The sequence below is a fragment of the Peromyscus maniculatus genome, chromosome 10 (assembly GCF_049852395.1).
Source record: "Peromyscus maniculatus bairdii isolate BWxNUB_F1_BW_parent chromosome 10, HU_Pman_BW_mat_3.1, whole genome shotgun sequence".
NCBI lineage: Eukaryota > Metazoa > Chordata > Mammalia > Rodentia > Cricetidae > Peromyscus > Peromyscus maniculatus.
The window spans coordinates 5,010,178-5,028,658 of record NC_134861.1 but is presented as its reverse complement, the minus strand read 5'-3'; the positions used below and the strand labels follow the sequence as shown (position 1 = coordinate 5,028,658).

General features: G+C 44.0%; 1 protein-coding gene across 15 annotated transcripts in view; it reads right to left on the bottom strand.

Annotated features, from left to right (window-relative positions):
- The window catches only part of Poln (DNA polymerase nu), a 164,835-nt gene that overhangs the window by 17,247 nt on the left and 129,107 nt on the right, over positions 1-18,481 (bottom strand). For all 15 annotated transcript variants that reach the window (XM_042285788.2, XM_076546990.1, XM_076546994.1 and 12 more), the window contains 2 exons: positions 14,381-14,463; positions 5,568-5,699 (listed from right to left, as the gene is read on the bottom strand). In XM_042285788.2, the coding sequence (XP_042141722.2) occupies positions 5,568-5,699; positions 14,381-14,463 (215 nt within the window). The remainder of the gene's footprint in view (positions 1-5,567; positions 5,700-14,380; positions 14,464-18,481) is intronic.

The window sequence follows — 18,481 nt, the reverse complement described above, 5'->3', positions numbered from 1 at the left end:
TTGTGACTGGATGTTGGGTATCATAGACTTCATGTTGTCTTTGCTCTCTATCCTCGGCTGTCTTGGCAGGTCTACATCACTTGTATATATCCTTGACTTTTGAGGCCTATCTTTATACTGAGGGTGAGGAAGTTAGAGTAATCTTTCCATAGAGCTAAAAGGTGTGGCCCTTGTGAGGCATTTTTTGGATGGATCAGGTATCCAGTGAGTTAACTCTGGCCTATATGAACTCTGGGACCATCCTGCTGGCTGTTCCCAGTGGTTATTTTGTGCAGGGCTTCTCCTGCCTTGCGCTGTGTGCCTGCAGACACAGGCACTTACAGGATTCATCTCACCTTTTTTTCTCTCAACACCTACAGCAATAGGATACTCACTACTAAGTATCTGAAAACTCATGGACTTTGGCCTGTTGTAAGGTTGCCTATGGAGTGACTCTACTGTGGTCCAAAGTGGATGTCATCTGACTATACACGCTTCAAACCTTGTTTTTACTCTACCCAGCATTTCCAGCACTGGGGATGAGTTTCTATCTATAGTGCCACTGTATGCTCAGGGTGGAAGCAACCCTCTGGAAGTCATTCTCATGTCAGGACACCTAGCATCCCTCCACCACACACTTAGGAGTGAGTGGTGAGCCATGCAAATATTGGTGGTACAGGAATCTATCATCTCACCCACTCACCCCCAGTTAAACTTTTAAAATGGCTGTGGTCACTCTAAGGTACCAGACATGGGAAGGAGAGGTAGAGGAACCTGGGGCAAAAGCAGCAGCAGTCTTGGTTGACTGCAGTCAAGATATCTTAGTTTGGACAATTGTGCATTTTGAGTAAGATACAACCATGTGAACAAGCTGTGAGGCCTGGCCTCTCTGAGGCTTTAGGAGCAACTTGTGTGGCTGTAACCATTTGAGCTGGGGAGGGAAGAGAGCCAGGTAGAGAGCCTGACCCCATTTGCATTGGCAGCTAGAGGAAGTTTGAGCCCCAGCTTCTCTGGCATCTGCTTGAGTGACATCTCTGTTAATTTTTCCTCATTTCATCTCTGCTACTGATCTAATACCTTTGCTACTCCTAGATGGTCTTCTGGTTGTAGCTCTGACTCCAGACTCTCCAAATCTCTTGCAACAGTGCTACTGGACTAATTTTTAAAGATAAAACTCAGATGCCTGCCATGTAAAGTGCTATGAATGGGCTGGGCTTGATCAGCCCCATCTATTCTCTTGTCCATACATCTGCTCAGGTCTCCACTTGCTCACACTGGGTACTTTCCTAGGCCCTCCCTGATGTTTCAAGTCCTAGCCCTGGACACCTCCTCAGGAAAGCTGTACCTGTCAACTCTTCTGAGTTCTTTCTCTGCCCTGAAATCTTTCTGTTTCTTCCATACATGGGATGTAATGTCTGTTGTATCCCATGGGCTCTCTGTCTCACCTGCCAAAAGGTGAGTTCTGAAAGAGAGAAGAACTGTTGTCCTTAGCATTGGCATGGTAACTGACACATGCCAGGCATCCAGCAAATCTTGGCCAATAACCAAGTGAATATTCTAGTATGCTTTGGGTATTTATCATTCCACATCCCTTTAGGAAAGTGTAGTACAAGGAGGAGAGAAGATGTCTGTACCAGAGAAGAGTGTTGAAACTGTGGTCACTCTACCTGTGGCCTTGTGATTCAGATATTGACTGGACCTCTTGCTGATTCATTTGATTCTGCTGTAAAATGGTGGCAGCACCATAATCCTGTAACACGAAATCTAAATAGTCTTTTAATAAAAATCCCAGAACCAGATATTGGGGTAAATGCTGAAAGATCAGAGAGACAAAAGAACAAGCCACAGTTGAGTCTCACCTTGCCAACTCCATGAATACTCTTACTTAATGCCTCTGAGTCCTCAGCCAAAAGCTCTCCAGCCAAAAGCCTTCAGTTCCTGTCTCCTCACACCTTATACACCTTTCTCCGCCCAACCATCTCTTCCTTCCTAGTGTTGGGATTAATGACATGTGTGCATCTCAAATACTGGGATTAAAGGTGTGAGATTTCAAGTGCTGGGATTAAAGGTGTGTGCCACCACTGCCTGGCTTCTATGCTTAATCTAGTGGCTTGTTCTGTTCTCTGATATTCAGGCAAATTTTATTAGGATACACAATATTTCACTACATCACCCACTTATTTATTTTCTTCATCACCCACTTCTTAAATATTGTGAAGATTACATAAGTAGCTTTATGGACATTTAAAAATCACTCCCAATATGCAATTGGTGTTACCAAAGAGTCTACATTGTGACTATATTTCAATCTGTAACATGTGAGAAGACACTGGCTTCTTATGTTCTCATCAACACTGGGTATTATCACTATTGCATCATTTCAAATAGACAGTATTTTAATTTCTACTGAGACTCCTGGGCAGACAGTGGTCAGGGTCAGAGGCTTGCGGGATGTGGGGCAATGACAATGGTCTGAGTGAGTAGTGAGCTTTGGGATCTAAGTGTGCTGGGGGCTTGTGGAGGCTCCCTTTGACCAATAGGAGGTAACTGGGCACAAATGCTGCCTGATGACATCTGCAGGAAGGCCAAGGACAAGCCTGTGGCAGCTGCCCAGAATTTATGAGGATGAGCACAGGCTCCAGGCTATAATCTGTTGAGTCCCCTAGAGCATTTGGGAACTACAGGTGTTTGCTGTACCCTGGGGGCACATGCTAGAACTCACATTTAGGAATGAGAAGTCCTGTCAGCCCAATCCAATTTTAATTTTTCATCCTGTTATTATTGATTTGTGAATGTTATCTCTGCACTAATTATTAACCTTGCTGCTTGTTGTTAATATGTGATCCTCCATTTATTTCCTTCCTTCTGCAATTTCCATTGCTCTCTCTGTGTGGAATAATACTGTACACTGTGAATGTGTATTACTCTCATTTGTTAATAAAGAAGCTGATTGCCGGGCGGTGGTGGCGCACGCCTTTAATCCCAGCACTCGGGAGGCAGAGCCAGGTGGATCTCTGTGAGTTCGAGGCCAGCCTGGACTACCAAGTGAGTCCCAGGAAAGGCGCAAAGCTACACAGAGAAACCCTGTCTCGAAAAACCAAAAAAAAAAAAAAAAAAAAAAAAAAAAAAAGAAGCTGATTGGCCTATAGCAAGGAAGGATAAAGTTATGTGGGACAATCAAACCAACGATACTGGGATGAAGGAGGGCAGAGTGAGAGAATTGCTGGAAGATGCAGAGAGAACAAGATGGGTATGCCGCACTGAGAAAAGGTACCAAGCCATGTGGTAAAGCATAGATAAGAAATATGGGTTAATTTAAGTGTAAGAGTTAGCTAATAACAAGCCTGAGCTATCTGCTGAGCATTTACAATTAATATTAAGCCTCTGCGTGGTTATTTGAGAGTGGCTACAGGACATAAACTTGCGCCTACATCTTTCTAAAGGTTTATTTTATTTATTTATATATTTTATTTATTTATTTGGTGTGGGTGTATTGAATCCACAGCTACAAATATCTCTTTTAAAAACACCCTTGGAAGCCAGGCAGTGGTGGCACATGCCTTTAATCCCAGCATTTGAGAGGCAGAGCCAGGTGGATCTCTGTGAGTTTGAGGCCAGCCTGGTCTACAGAGATCCAGGACAGGCACCAAAACTACATAGAGAAACCTTGTCTTGAAAAAATAAAAAACAAAGCAAACAAGACCCCCCAAAACAAAAACAAACAAACAAAATTCCCAAAAACAAAAAACCAAAAAAACAACCCCCCCAAAAAACCCCAAACAAACAAACAAACAAAAAAAAACCCTTGGAGAGGGAAGAGGGATTCTATGAGCAAGGGGCATCAAGACTATGATGGGGAAACTTACAGATAAAACCAAACCAAGCTAGTAAGAACTCATGAACTTTGGACCAATAGCTGTGGAGCCTGCATAGTACTGGACCGAGCCCTCTGTATAGGCGAGACAGTTGTATATCTTGGGCTGTTTGAGGGGCCCCTGACAGTGGGAATAGGATCTATCGCTGGTGCATGAACTGGCTTTTTGGAGCCCATTGTCTATGGTGGGACACCTTGCACAGCTTTGATGCAGGGGGAGGGGCTTCAACCTGCCTCAACTGAATGTACTGGGCATTTCTGACTCCCCATGGAAGATCATACCTTTTCGGAGGAGGGGATGGAGTTGGGATGGGGGGGTGGCCTGAGGGGGAAGCCTAGGGGGGAGTGGGAGGATGGATGAGGGAGGGATATGTGGTTGATATGTGGAATGAATAAAAAATTTCTTAATAAATAAAAATAAAACACTAATGTCATACTCCACCCCTCCCCAAAGAAATAAAAACACTCTTGGTGTGGAGAGATGGCTCAGTGGTTAAGAACACTGGCTGTTCTTGCAAAAAGAGAACGTGAAAAACAAAGGAGAAAGAAAAAAAGAGGAAAAAAAGAAAGAAAGGTTCCCAGCATTCACATGGTACCCCACAATCATCTGTAACTCCAGTTCCAAGGGGATCCAGTGCCCTATTCTATCTTCCACAACACCAATCACACATCACACATGCCATATACTTACCATACATGCAAGCAAAATACTTATGCACATAAAAATTAAATAAATACATATTTAAAAAAATAAAAAAATAAAAACGCCAGGTGGTGGTGGTGCATGCCTTTAATCTCAGCACTCAGGAGGCAGAGCCAGGTGGATCTCTGTGAGTTTGAGGCCAGCCTGGGCTACAGAGCAAGATCCAGGACAGGCACCAAAACTACACAGAGAAACCTTGTCTGGAAACCCCCCTCCTCCACAAAGAAATAAATAAAATAAAAAATACTATTTTATTCTCTTATTTCCAATTAAAGCATATATGTAGCCAAGTCTCACATTTTTGGTGAGACTTGTTATATATATGTATATATAGTATCATATATATATATATATATATATATATATTCTAAAATTACATAGGATTTCAATGCATTTCCAAACAGAGAACAGAAGGCATACTCACAGAGTGTGTATAAAGCCACATACTTACTGTTCTGTGTTCACAGACATATTTTTCTTGTGGAGATACTGTATAAATGGGCTACAAGCCTTTCGCAGGAATATATGGTCTCCACTTTCAGGGTCTTTTTGTTTGTTTGTTTGATTTTGTTTTTTGAGACAGAGTTTCAATATGTAACAGCCTTGGATATCCTGGATCTAGCTCTGTAGACCAGGCTGGCCTTGAACTCACAGAGATCCACCTGCCTCTGCCTCCTGAGTGCTGGAATTAAAGCCATGCACCACCATGCCCAATTAGCTTTCAAGTGTAAGATTTTATCTGTCTATTTTTACCTATATGTGTAGCTATCACGTTAATTCAAGCTTGTTCATTTTGTTGCTACAGGTTGAACCTAGCTCTAGCCCTTTCTTTTCCACATGGTGTCTTTCAGCCCTGTTGATCCAGTAGGGCTGATGGCTCTCCCAGCCACCTCCACCTAACTTCAGTAACCCATACACTCACTTGTCTGTCCATCCACACAGCCACAGAATGAGAATCTGTGGACACCACTGTCTGCTGTAGGAGGAGAGGCCTGGCTGCAGCTGGCTTACCTGCATGATGACACTGGGCAATAACTGTCTGGGAAAAGTCCTTGATTTTCTTGTACTTCTGTAAAAATCTCTCCAAAAAGTGGGTGGCTTCCAGAACAGTGACTCCAAGGCAAGCAGCAAGCCGCTCTTTCCCTGTGAATCAGGAAGATATAACAACCAGAATCCAGGCCTAACACGTATCATGTGAGAACATGGTGTGTGGAAATGAGCTAACTGCAGGCCTCAGGGACAGAGTGGCAAATAAGGACCCATTGGTGGTGTGGGCCTTATGAGGTTGGTTTGGATAATATTGGCTTTGGGCTTTCCACACTAGATGTTGGATGGCCATTGACCCGGAGAGGGCCATTTAAACACTTATATCCTCAGTAGTCTTGACTTTCTGCCAGGAGCTGCATGTGAAGCTGGAAACAGACTCAGTGCTGCTCTCAATCAATGGGAGATCTGCATGTAGAACTGGGGGAAGCTGCGGGGCCACAGGAACAAGGAAGGCAGAGTTGATTACCAAATGTGGAAACATGCTATTCAGGAGCCCCCTATGCTTAGCACTCTTCTTTTAGAATACATGCTTTTGACCTAGATCAGTGTTTTGCTCCTGAAAGAGGCCAAGCTCTTGTGAAGTAGCTGCAGTGAAGTGGGGAAGGTCTCTGTGGAAGTGGTACGAGGTTCCAGCACAGCACATAAGCCTCATGTTCACCAGGTGCAGGTACTGGGGTACACAGGCCTGGGTCTGACTTCAGCTCAGTCACCCACAGGAGGTTCTGGTGGCCTTGCGGAAGTTGCTTAACTCTCAATAAATCTGTTTCTTTATTCATGAATTGGGAAAAACAGTCTTTAGCCTAATCCTTAGCCCTAAGATTGGTCAGGGAATCCGATGAACCAAACTCTAGCCAAGTGTACTTTCTTTCTATTTGGTACTTAATGTGTAATCATTCTCTCTTATTTTTCCTCCAGGAATAGGTGCCAGGTCCTTTGCTTAACAGTAGTATTGTGGGGAAAGGCCTGGGCTCTAGGGGTAACAGTATTTGAGGGATTCCAAGAGCTGATTCCTGGGAAGGTCATTACTAGGTCATTAATGGCCTCATTGAACTTTGAACTGGCTACAAAAAGGGCACCCAAGAGGCCTTCAGACACTTAGCCTAGAAACCATGGCTCAGGGCTTGAGCTCTGTGTCTGTGAAAATCAGGAGAGATTCTTAGAAGAGGAACTATCTGACTTCTCAGAATCTCTTTTTGATTCCTTCTTCAGTGAGGCCACTCCTGGCCTTAGGTAGGTGAAACCTCCTGTGGAATCATTCTTCTGTACACTGTGGATATGTATTATTCTCATTGGTTAATAAAAAGCTGACAGGCCAGTATCTGGGCAGGAAGTTAGGTGGGAAAGCCAAACTGAGAATGATGGGAAGAAGGAGGGCAGAGTTAGGAGTTACCAGCCAGATGCAGAAAGAGCTTGATGGGCAGGCCATACTGAGAAAAGGTACCAAGCCACGTGGCAAAGCATAGATAAGAAATATGGGTAAAGTGTAAGAGTTAGGGAGTAACAAGTCTGAGCTACCAGCCAAGCATTTATAAGTAATATAAGCCTCGGTGTGGTAATTTGGAAGCAGCTGCTGGGATGGGAAAACTCCAGGAGTTCTAATGGCAGCATTACTGAACATGTGGGACAATGAAAGAGCAGATGGCTTCAAGTGGTTTGCTTGGAAGTATGGAGAGCTAGTTTTTTTCCCAATAGAGAAGGACAAATACCTGAAGTCCTTGGTCCTCTGTCCATGTCTAGGCCTTCCTGATATGAATTTTACTGGAAATTAAAAACTCCTAAATTCCCTTTAGGGCTCAATGGAGATAGTGTGATGTCTCCACAATAAAGTTGTTATGTGTTTTGCTGCATTTTATTAAAAAACAAATCATCAAAAATTCTTTCTGCCATCAAGTTCTAATCATCACTTTCAGCTATAGCACTGGAATATACAAGTCCATTGGCTTTAAGAAAGGAATGAACAGTGACCCCTTATCCAGGTCAGACAGAGGGACTAGGAACTGTCTTCTCATTTCCCATGTGTTATTAAACTAATTTGGGGAACTTTTGATTTCAGATAATGTTAATTTCAGCTTTAGAGTTATCATTTGGCTCTTTTTATTTGGCACATTTTATTTTCCACCATTTGTTGTGAGCATGTTTTCACTTAGGTTCTTGAGCAGCTTTGAAGTCTTTGTCTAGAATTCTAACATCTGGGTCATCTCAAGGTCTGGTGTCATGAGTGCCCTTTTCTTGACTGTGATCAAGGTATCCAGTTTCTTTATATGTTTAGGAATTCTAGACTGAATCCCAAATTAATAAGTTGTCTTTTTTTTCCAGGGTATTTTTTATTGCAGTAACATAAATGTAACTAGGACAGAAACTATTATCACAAGTGGGATATTCTGCAATAGACCTGACCATGTAGCTTTTATGCCTTGGATTGTTTTTATGGGAAGAATGTGGAAGCATTTATTACTTTGGGTGGAAAAGGCCATTCAGTTATCTGGGAAGAACTTAATGGGAAATTCTTTTTAAATGTTTTTTTTTTTCAGTTTCATTTTATTTTATGTGTGTGACTGTTTTGCCTTTATCTGTGAACCATGTGCATGCTTGGTGCCTGTGGAGATCAGAACATCAGGTGAGGGTGTTGGATGCTCTGGAACTGGATTTGCAGATGGTTTAATGGGCCATTCTTGTAGAAGTTTTGAAGGTAAGACGGCTGAAAGTAATACAGACAGAGGAGGCCCAGATCATGTTTCAGGGGGAAACAAGGACTTTGTTATTAACTGAGGTAAAGCTATTTTCGTAATATTTTGGTTAAAAAACTGTGTGCTGATCATGAGCTGAAGAATCAGTTGTGATTGTCAATAAGATTAGCACCATGAAGGTAAAACCTTCTCTGATTCACTGGATTAATAGAAAAGTATTTTCTCGGCATCAGCACACAAGAGCTGATAAGCTGTGGTCAAAGGTGGGGGGCAGGATACACCTCAGCAGAACTTGGCAATGTAAGGGTTGTCCATGTGGTAATGGTTTTGAAGGCATGAAGGGGTCTAGGAGAACATCTGAGGCTTGGCACCTTGGGACAGAGTTGGAGTCCCTGAAGGGGGGAGGGGGCTTGACTAGCCATTGGTGAAGGTGAGGCCTCAGTTGCAATGAAGACTCCAAGACATTGGAGAGTCCAGAACCAAAGGGTGTATACCCAAGGATGTCTGTGGGAACGGAATGGAGCTGCTTGACAGGGAAACTACGTGTGCTGAAGATGGCAGAGCTGGAGAAGTGGGGCTGCCCAGTCCCTTTGGGAACCAGAAGGTTTACTCATTTACTCATTACTATGAGCAAACCTTGGATGTCAGACACTGAGGTATAAGATTTGGGTCTATACTGGATTTTGGGTTTGCTTAAGTGTAATTTTTCATTTGCTATGCCCTGGTTTTTCTGTTTTAGTAGAACTTTTTTTTTTTTTTTTTTTTTAACAGGGTTTCTCTGTGTGTAACCTTGGCTGTCTTGGAACTCTTTGTAGACCAGGCTGGCCTTAAACTCAGAGATACACCTGTCTCTGCCTCCCAAATGCTGGGATTCAAGGTGTGTGCCACTATGCCCAGCTTTTTGTTGTTGTTTTAGAAGTATGAAAATTGTTTTTGTCTTTGTAGGAGCCTAAAGTTAAGAGAATTTAAAATAGACTTTGGACTTTTGAAGTGCTAGAATTTTTGAAGACTTTGAGAGGTTTTTGGAGTTGGATTGTATTTTACATTATAAAATTAATATGAGGGCTGGAGAGATAGCTCAGCACTTGGGGAGACTGGCTGCTCTTCCAGAGGATCCAGGTTCAATTCCCAGCACTCACATGGCAGCTCACAACTGTCTGTAACTCCAACACCATCACAGACATATATGCAAGCAAAACACCAATGCACATAAAATAAAAATAAATAAGTCTTTAAAAATAAAAAATAAAATTCAAATGAGACTTTCAGGTCAAGGAGTCGAAAGTTACAGCGCTTGCGTTTCAAAGTAAGGGGCAGATTATGCTCCTTAGTTTTAATTGTTAACTTGGCACAAAGTAGAATCACCTGGGAAGAAAGCCTCACCTGAGGACTTATCTATGATCAGGTTGGCCTTTGAGCATGTCCATGTGTAATTATTTTGACTGAAGTAGGAGACCCAGATCATTGTGGGCAGCATTATTCCCTAGGCAGGGCTTCTGAACAGTATAAAAGAATAGCAAGCAAGCAGCAAGCAAGGATCCATGTGTTTCTTCTCTTTCTGTTCTTGACTGTGGATGTGATGTCTAAGTTGCTGCCTTGACTTTCCCGCAATAATAATGGACTATAGCCTGGAATTGTAAGTATAATAAAACCTTTCTTCCCTAAGTTGCTTTTCAGCAGAGTATTTTATAACAGCAAACAGAAATGTAACTAGGGCACTTCTGTTTCCAGGGCTGAGCAAGTGCCTAGCCACAGAGAGCCCCAGGAATGCTGTCTGGTCTACTTGATCAGAACTTCCCATACAGTCCAGTTATTGGTGCTCTGGGCAGCTCCCCAGGTTCTAAGGCTCCATCATAAGTACAACCCCTAGGGCACGAAGTATGAGGTTTGGCTTCACTTGGTGTTTTCTCCTGGCAGAGCCAGGTGCTTGGGAGCAGGATGAGCCTATACACTGTCCTCCTGGTGCAGGGTGGGTCTGGCATTCTGCATGCATCCAGTAAGCATCTGCAGATTATACAACATCTGAATATGGAGTTCACTGAGGAATCATGGTGAGAACTCAGCACTCAGCGGCCAACCCTTAGAAAGCAGAAGTCCAGCAAGCCTGGGGATTCGGAATGACTTCCAGTAGAGACTAGGGTCCTGCTGAGCTCAGAGATCCTATCTTAGCTAGGGTTTCTATTGCTGTGATAAAGACCATAACCAAAAGCAATTTGGGAAGAAAAAGGCTTATTTAATCTTACACTTCCAGGTAACAGTCCATCACCGAGGGAAGTCAAGACAGGAGCTCAAGCAGGGCAGGAACCTGGAGTCAGAAACAAGAGCAGAGGCCTTGGAAGAGGGCTGCTTGCTTGCTCCCAATGGCTTGCTCAGTCTGCTTTCTTATACAACACAGGACCACTTGCTCATGGGTGGCACCATCCACAATGGGCTAGAGCCTCCTACATCAATTATTAACCAAGAAAATACCCCATAAACTTTCCTACAGTTTTATGGAGGCCCTTTCTCAATTAAGATGCCCCTTTCCAGGATATGTCTAGGTCTGTATCAGATTTATAAAAATCAACTAGCACACGTGGCTATAATCAGGCCCAGCAAGAGGAGGTACCCAGTAAGCTGGCAGATGCTGAATTCAGCCGGATACAGGAGAGGCAGTGGACTTGTGAGGCACCTTAGGTCAAGATTCTAGATAACACATAAGGTACATGAATTTGAGGTCATAGGAGGCCAGGCAGGGTTGTCATATGCTGCAGGTGGCTGGGCATGCACACCCTCATCTCTTCCAAGTGCCTTCTCTGCTTGTCTCATAGCCCCGTGGCTTTTCCTTCTGTTCTCATCACAGTCATCATAATGATCACATAACTGTCAGCTGAAGGTTGCACTGGAGTTATGTTTCTCCCAGGCTCAGCATTACTATCAGCAGCTTCTGGGTTACTCAGAGATGGCTTCTGTGGAAACACTCCTGCATACCATCACCAGCTGCCTGTCCAAGGCTTCTCCACTGGGTTTCCCAAGGCCCCAGCAGCACTGAAGCCTGGTGATTCACTTATGCCCTCAGCCTGCTCATCAGCAAGGTTCTGGCTCAAATAAGGGGGTGGGATAGAGACGACATGAACTGAGCAGCAGATACACAGTAATTCCAGCTGTCAGGTGGAGCAAGAACAATGGAGCAACAGAGATAGAAGCTCAGGGTGGGAGCCCCTGTCACCACCAGGGCTAAAAGCAGCAAATTACTCCCTTCACCAGCATCATAGCTAATGACTCACTGCTTATTTACAGTGAGGCACTCTTCCTCTCCAGAAAATATAAAGTGAAAGCTCACAAGGAGCCAGTGGGTGCTGTGAGGCCACCTCTCTTTGGGATACAACTATTGTGGTAAGGGGTGACCTTACTATGGGAGAGGCAAGGGCCAGGCAATACTCAGAAGAATTACACATTCACCCTGCATCCCTCCTGCCTTCCTGAGCCAGCTCCAGCTTGGAGGTCAGGAGACCTCTGGAAGCTTAGCTATATAGCTCACCCCTGAAATAGGACACAGACAAACAGGAAGCAGATGGCAGAGATGTGCGTTAACTGTGCCAACTGTAGCTCCAGCAACCCTAGGAGAGTCTTTATGGAGAAGGGATGGGCAAAAAGGTACAGGGCTTCTTTTGAGATCAGCAGGTTAAGAGTCGACAGAATTGACTGCGATTTGAGCCTGGGTGGAGGTAGGGGTAGAGGCAACACTGGGCCTGCAGAGCTGGAGCTTATGGCAGATCTGCAGGAGGATCCAAGGCATCAAGTTCTAATCTGTCTGGCAGAATGCTGCTTTCTTCCAGGGCAGAAACCCGAGGGCCAGGGGAGGGGGTAGTAAGGAGGAACCTGAGGAGGAAATGGGACAGGAGAACCACCATGACCTAAGTTTGATTACTGGTTTCCATGCTGCTTTCTAGACACTTCCTATGGTCTGATGTTCTCAAAGGACTCTACTTGTTCAGTGGGTGCTCTGTGCTTCTCTGCACTAGTTAGTAAGCAGAACTGATGGGCACTCCTGGCTTCTTGGGCTCATGCTCAGGATGGGCATTTTACCCTGGCCAGATGAGTAGGTATGTAGCTGGTACTTTGCAGCTATCTGGCTTTGAAGTGTAAAGTGGTCACTGTGCAGGCAGTTCATGCCAGAGACCCACGGGGCCAGCAGGAAACAAAAGCTGAGGAAAGTAGACTACCAGCAGGACTCAGATGGCACCACACAGATGATACCACAGTCCCAGTTAGCATACTGAATGTAGCCCGCAGGGTAGGCACCACATCAACTGTGAGTTAACCAATGGCTTTTTGTGGCAGCTTGCTGCGTAGGTATGGGTAACTGGTACAGTGGTAGATGATGGTTGAGAAGGGGAATGTTGAATAAAGATGGGTGAGTTTTGTGCATGTGGGAAAAACATTCCGATTAAGGGAAGGGCAAGTGCAAAGCTGTGAGTACTGGGAGGGGTCTGGACAAGACAATATTTGTGATCCAGAAGAAGCATTTGGGATGCACATCCATGCACTGCAGTCACAGAGACTGTGGAGCCTAGGGGTGACAAACATGCACTGTGCTGCAGTGTACACTGAGGCTTATGTAGTTTTGTTGGCTTTCTTTGACAGAGCATAGCATTTCAGTGGTCAGGAGGTGACTCTTCTCACGGTCTATGTACAAGCCCCAGTGTGTTCAAAGTAGTATCGACCAAAGCAAGAAAGAGGTGCATGCAGGCCTGGATCTGTGACAGCGGGTAGACTGTTCCTCGGGAAGGGACTGGAAAGCTCATAGCCTCTTCTGAGTGGAATCACTCCTTATTATAGCATGACCCAAGGGGAGAAAAGAGAACACTCCAGGAGTTGGAGAGATGGCTCAGTGGTTAAAAACACTAGCTGTTCTTCCAGAGGACTGGGGTTTGATTCCCAGTGCCCACATGGCAGCTGACAACCATCTGTAACTCCAGTTCACTCAGATCTGATGCCATCTTCTGGTCTCTGGGGGACAGTGTACATACATGGTGCACAGATGGACATGCAGACAGAATATCTATACACATAAACAAAATATTAAACAAAACACCACTGTGGTAGTTTGAATGTAATTGGCCCCCATACTTTCATAGGGAGTGGCACTATTAGGATGTGTGGCCTTCTTGGAGTGGGTACGGCCTTGTTAGAGGAATTGTGTCACTGTGGGGGTGGGCTTTGAGGTTTCCTATGCTCAGGATAGCACCCAGTGTCTCAGTCGACTTCCTGTTGCCTGAAAGATATAGGACTCTCAGCTACTTCTCCAGCACCATGTCTGCCTGCATGCTACCATACTCCTGCCATGATGATAATGGACTGAACCTCTGAACTGTAAGCCACCTCAATTAAATGTTTTCCTTTATAAGAGTTGCTGTGCTCATGGTGTCTCTTCATAGCATAGAAACCCTAACCAAGACAACTACTGATGGACTAATCGGGGAGTGGAGGAGAAAAAAGGCAAGTGGATGGAAGCAGAAGAGTTACATTTCCTGGTTCTGGAAAGAGGAGAAAGAGAAGGACAGCTTATTACTGAATGCATGCTGAGAAGAACCAAATCCAACTGGAGCCCCTTTTGGGGCGGTGGAACTCTATAAAACCTTGGTGTGTGTTTGGGGATGTGTTTCTAAGCATAGAAGTGATGCCTGTCACCGTGGTGAGATGTGGGGTAGGGTCTGGTCACACTCTGCACCTCTGCTGCCTCCTCTTTTGTTTTTTGAGACAAGGTTTCTCTGTGTAACCCTGAGTGTTCTGGAACTGGGTGTGTAGACCAGGCTGGCCTGAACTCACAGAGATCCACCTGACTCTGCCTCCCAAGTGCTGGGATTAAAGGCGTGCGCCACCACCGCCTGGCCATTGCCTCCTTTTGAAGGGTCTATGGCGCTATAAGTCAGCAGCAGGGAGTGGTTTGACTGGTGTCTGGTGACACAAATACCACTGCAGTGTTTATGTAAATAACACATAGGGATTTACAGAGTGATTTCTCTGAAGCATGGCACAGTTAAATATAGGCATACAGACATTGGCTGATGAGTGACACCAAGACCCCAGCCCTTCCTTATGGCTCACCTGCTCCATAGACCACAGAGTACACCACTTTCTTGGTCTGTTCTCTGTCCCTGTGTGTCACATGCTCCATGGGAATGTCCTTCCTGCATGGAAAGTTGGCATGTTATCCATCATGGTTGGCACTGTCTGCAGAGGGACAGAGTCCAAATTACATGCATCCTGTCACCTTCCCTGGAGTCCTTCACCATTTCAAGCCAGGCCTGTCCAGTAGGCAGCAGAGACTTATAATGTGTGCAGCATCCACCCAAGGGTCCCAAACAGACACTAAGAGTGAGGCTGTGGCCCTCAAATTCTGGGGTGACCATTAATCAAAACCAAACACTGCTTTTGGGGAGCCTGTGTGTGACAGGTCCTGGGCCACAACTGTGGTCGCTGCAGGGGTGAGCTGCTTTTAGTCCTTTGAAGTCCTTCACGGAATTGGATAAGCAGCTGCTGCTTTGATCTCCCACAGAGAGCGGGGTGAGGTCTACATCTGACTGCCTGTGATTCAGTGTCTTGGAGATTAAAGCTGAATAGCTAAGAAGCAGAGCCCCAAGAGCTGTTCCTTCCTGCCGGGCATTTCTCAGTGACAGATGCCTGTGCCTAGGAAGAGCTTCCGACTGCTGCTCTTAAAAACATCCTTAGCATCTTCACCAGCCTCAATGATGGGATAAGCACAGATTCAAGCACCAAGAAGGCAGAAGCCTCTCTCAGTCTTTGTGATCATGGTTCTGAGTTGGGCTCCTATGCTCACGGTATTCCCAGCTGTCTCAGCTTTCACTCCCTGTTTATACTGCACATCAAGGTGAGGGCTCAGTCTGTCTTGGTCTTTCCCTAGCATGTCAGCTGCCCTGGGATGCCTGAGGCTTTCTAGATTTCCTAGCATGCAGAGGTGCTTTGGAATGACCTGATTTCACAAGGTAGCTTTCTCTCAGATACCCCAGTCTTGGGCTCTTTTTTTACCTCAGCTACTATTTCTGCCCCAGGCAGCTGCAGGTCGTTTGGCTGAGTGATACCTGCTGATTTCTCTGCAGTGGCTTGTGTATCAGGCAGAAAAACGATAAGCACCTTGTCAGTCAGTCCTCCGGGAGCTCCAATAAATGAGATAGAAACCACTGCACTTCTTTGCAAATGAGATACACATTGCTCCCTTCAGAACCGGGAACCAGGTTCCAGGCAGGAACAAATATGCAGTTGCCACAGGGTGCTGACTGGGGCAGAGAAAGGGTGGAATACACCACAAAGCTCTTTCCACTCTCAAGATGCCTTTCCCAGCATTTGTCTGGCTGGAGTAAACCATTGCCTACTCTCCGGGGTTCTGGCAACGTTGGTTTTAGCAGATGTTGCCTGAGTTTTCAGTGTTTCTGTGGCTGATGGCTCTATGGTTCTGCCTCCTTCGGTACTTCCACCGCTATGTTAGACTTCATTAATTGTGGTCACCTGATTTCTATCTAAATAACGATGTATCTCTAGCTTTCTCCTTTCCTGTTGTGTTGTTTTATATACTTGTTTATCTCATCCTTAAGCTTGATTTTATAAATAGCTGTGGGGCCAATGAGATAAGCTCCCATGCTCATGGATTGGTAGGATTAATACTGTAAAATTGGCCATCTTTTCAAAAGCAATCTACAGATTCAACACAATCCATATCAAAATTCCAACTCAATCTTTTCACAGAAATTGGAAAAAATAGTCTTAAATTTCATGTGGAAATACAAAAGATTGAGGGTATCTAAAAGAATCCTAAATTAAAAAACAAAACTGCTAGAGGTATCACCATCCTTGATTTCAAGTTATACTGCAGAGCTATAGAAAAACAACAGCAACAACAAAAACAGCATGGTACTGGCATAAAAATAAATACCTTGACCAATGGAGTAAAATTGAAGACTCACATTCCTACAGCCACCTGATTTTTCATAAAGAGGCCTACAATACACACTGGAGAAAACACAGCTACTTCAACAAATGGATAGCTACATGTAGAAGAACAAAATTAGATCCTTATCTCTCACCTTGCATAAGACTCAACTCCAAATGAATCAAGGATCTCAATATAAACACTGATACCCTGAACCTGGTAGAGGAGAGAGTAAGGAGTACCTTTGAACTTACAGGCCGGGAAAGGGCTTTCTGAACAGGACCCTGGTAGCATGGGCATTAAGACCAACAATTTTCAAAGTAAACCATTTTCTATGAATGGAAATAGACACAGAAATTACATAGTTTCCAATTTGTATCTGCTAATGGGTTAAATAGAAAACAGCTAGGAAAATTCATAGACCTAAGTCCCTCTATTAATAACTAAGAAAGAATGAGAGTTTTAAAATTTTTTTCAGTACAAAACACAATGAAAATAACAACAAGAAAACTAATCAAAATAATGTGAAAGGAAGGAAATTATAAAGACATTGAACTAAGTCAATGAACTAAGGAGCAGAAAAGAGGAGATCAAATTGGCAACTAGGATCTTTGTTCTTCTAGCAAATAAAATAGACAATTAACTTTGCTAATTTTCTTAAAAGAGAGAAAGCACAAATATACAAAACAAGAAACTACAAAGGAAAGTAACTCTTGATATGGAGGAAGTTAAAAAAAAAAAACGCTTGTAAATGATCTTGTGCAACCTTATATAGGCCCATTTGAAAACCTAGATTAGATGAACACTATCTTGAGAAAATTCAGTTATACAAATTGGTTGCAGAGTCAGAGAAAGCACCTTGCTGGCACAGGCCTTGCCTAGCATTTCCAAACACTTGGGTTTGTTCCATTCTCAACATTGAAAAAAAAAAAGTCAAAATTGACTTCAGGCTAAATGTTGTGGCATGGTCCTGTACTCAGAATTTGGGAAATGGAGGCAAGAAGTCTGAATTTTAGAACAGTCTAAGGAATATATCAAGACTATTAAAAAGAAAAAAAGAAAAACTGACCTCGTTACAGATGAAAGTTAATGAGGTTGGTTTACTAGAAGAGCACTTGCCTAGCATACATGAGGTCCTGGATTCAACTTCCAGTTCTTTTTTAAAAATGCTAAACAGAGCTTGAACTGTTTAGGGGGCCCCCAGGCAGTGGGACTGGGACCTGTTCCTAGGGCCTAAGGTGAGACACTTTGCGCAGCCTTGGCGCAGGGAGGAGGGGCATTAAAATGTGTGTGTGTGTGTGTGTGTGTGTGTGTGTGTGCATGCATGGGTGTTTTGGCTGCATGTGTCTGTGCACCACATGCATGCAGTACCTGCAAAAGCCAGAGGCATTCGATCCTCCTCTGAAAGGGGCGTTACCAAATAGTTGAGAACCCTGTGTGGGTGCTTTGAACTGAACCCCAATTCTCTGCAAGAGCAACAAGTGCTCTTAACAACTACCCATCACTCCAGCCCCATAACAAAACATTTTAACATACTCTTCTTAGGAACTTATATAGATTAAGTGAGCAAGCAAATGAAAATCAGAGAAAAAGAACTAAAAGAAATTAAGCTCAAGCTGTTGGTAACCAGAAACTCATAAACTACAACTACCCTCTCATCATAAATGAAACTTCAGTAAGAATCAACAGACAGGGCTGGGACAGGGTTGGGACAGGGCTGGGGCTGGTGTAGGATCGATCTGGGGATAGGCAGGTAGGACAATTGCTTAAAATGCATTGTATTCAATCCTAGTTCTAAAACAAATGATATATATTATATATACATAATTAAGAAACAATAATTCACTTAGAAACTAATGGCAAGGAAAAGAATGAGTACTTAAATGTATTAATTTCTATGTCTTCCCTGACGTCTGTCTGGTCTTTATAATTAATAGATCTAGAATGCCCCTCCAAAGGCCATGTGTCGGAAGCTTCATTCTAGTCTGTGGTGCTACTTTTTTTTAAATAAGATTTGTAAAAATTATATGTATGTGCATGTGTATATGTGCACATATATGTGTGAGCTCGGGTGCATCAGAGACCAGGATAGGGCATTGGATCCCCTGGAGCTGGAGTTACAGTTGGTTGTGAGCTACTTAATAACTGAACTTGCATTCTCCACAAGAGCAGCTTTTAATGGCTAAGCCCTCCCTGCAGCCCCCTGTGGCGCCAATTTAACAGGTGAGACTAGGGACTCTGGCCCCTTCTGTTTTGCCTTC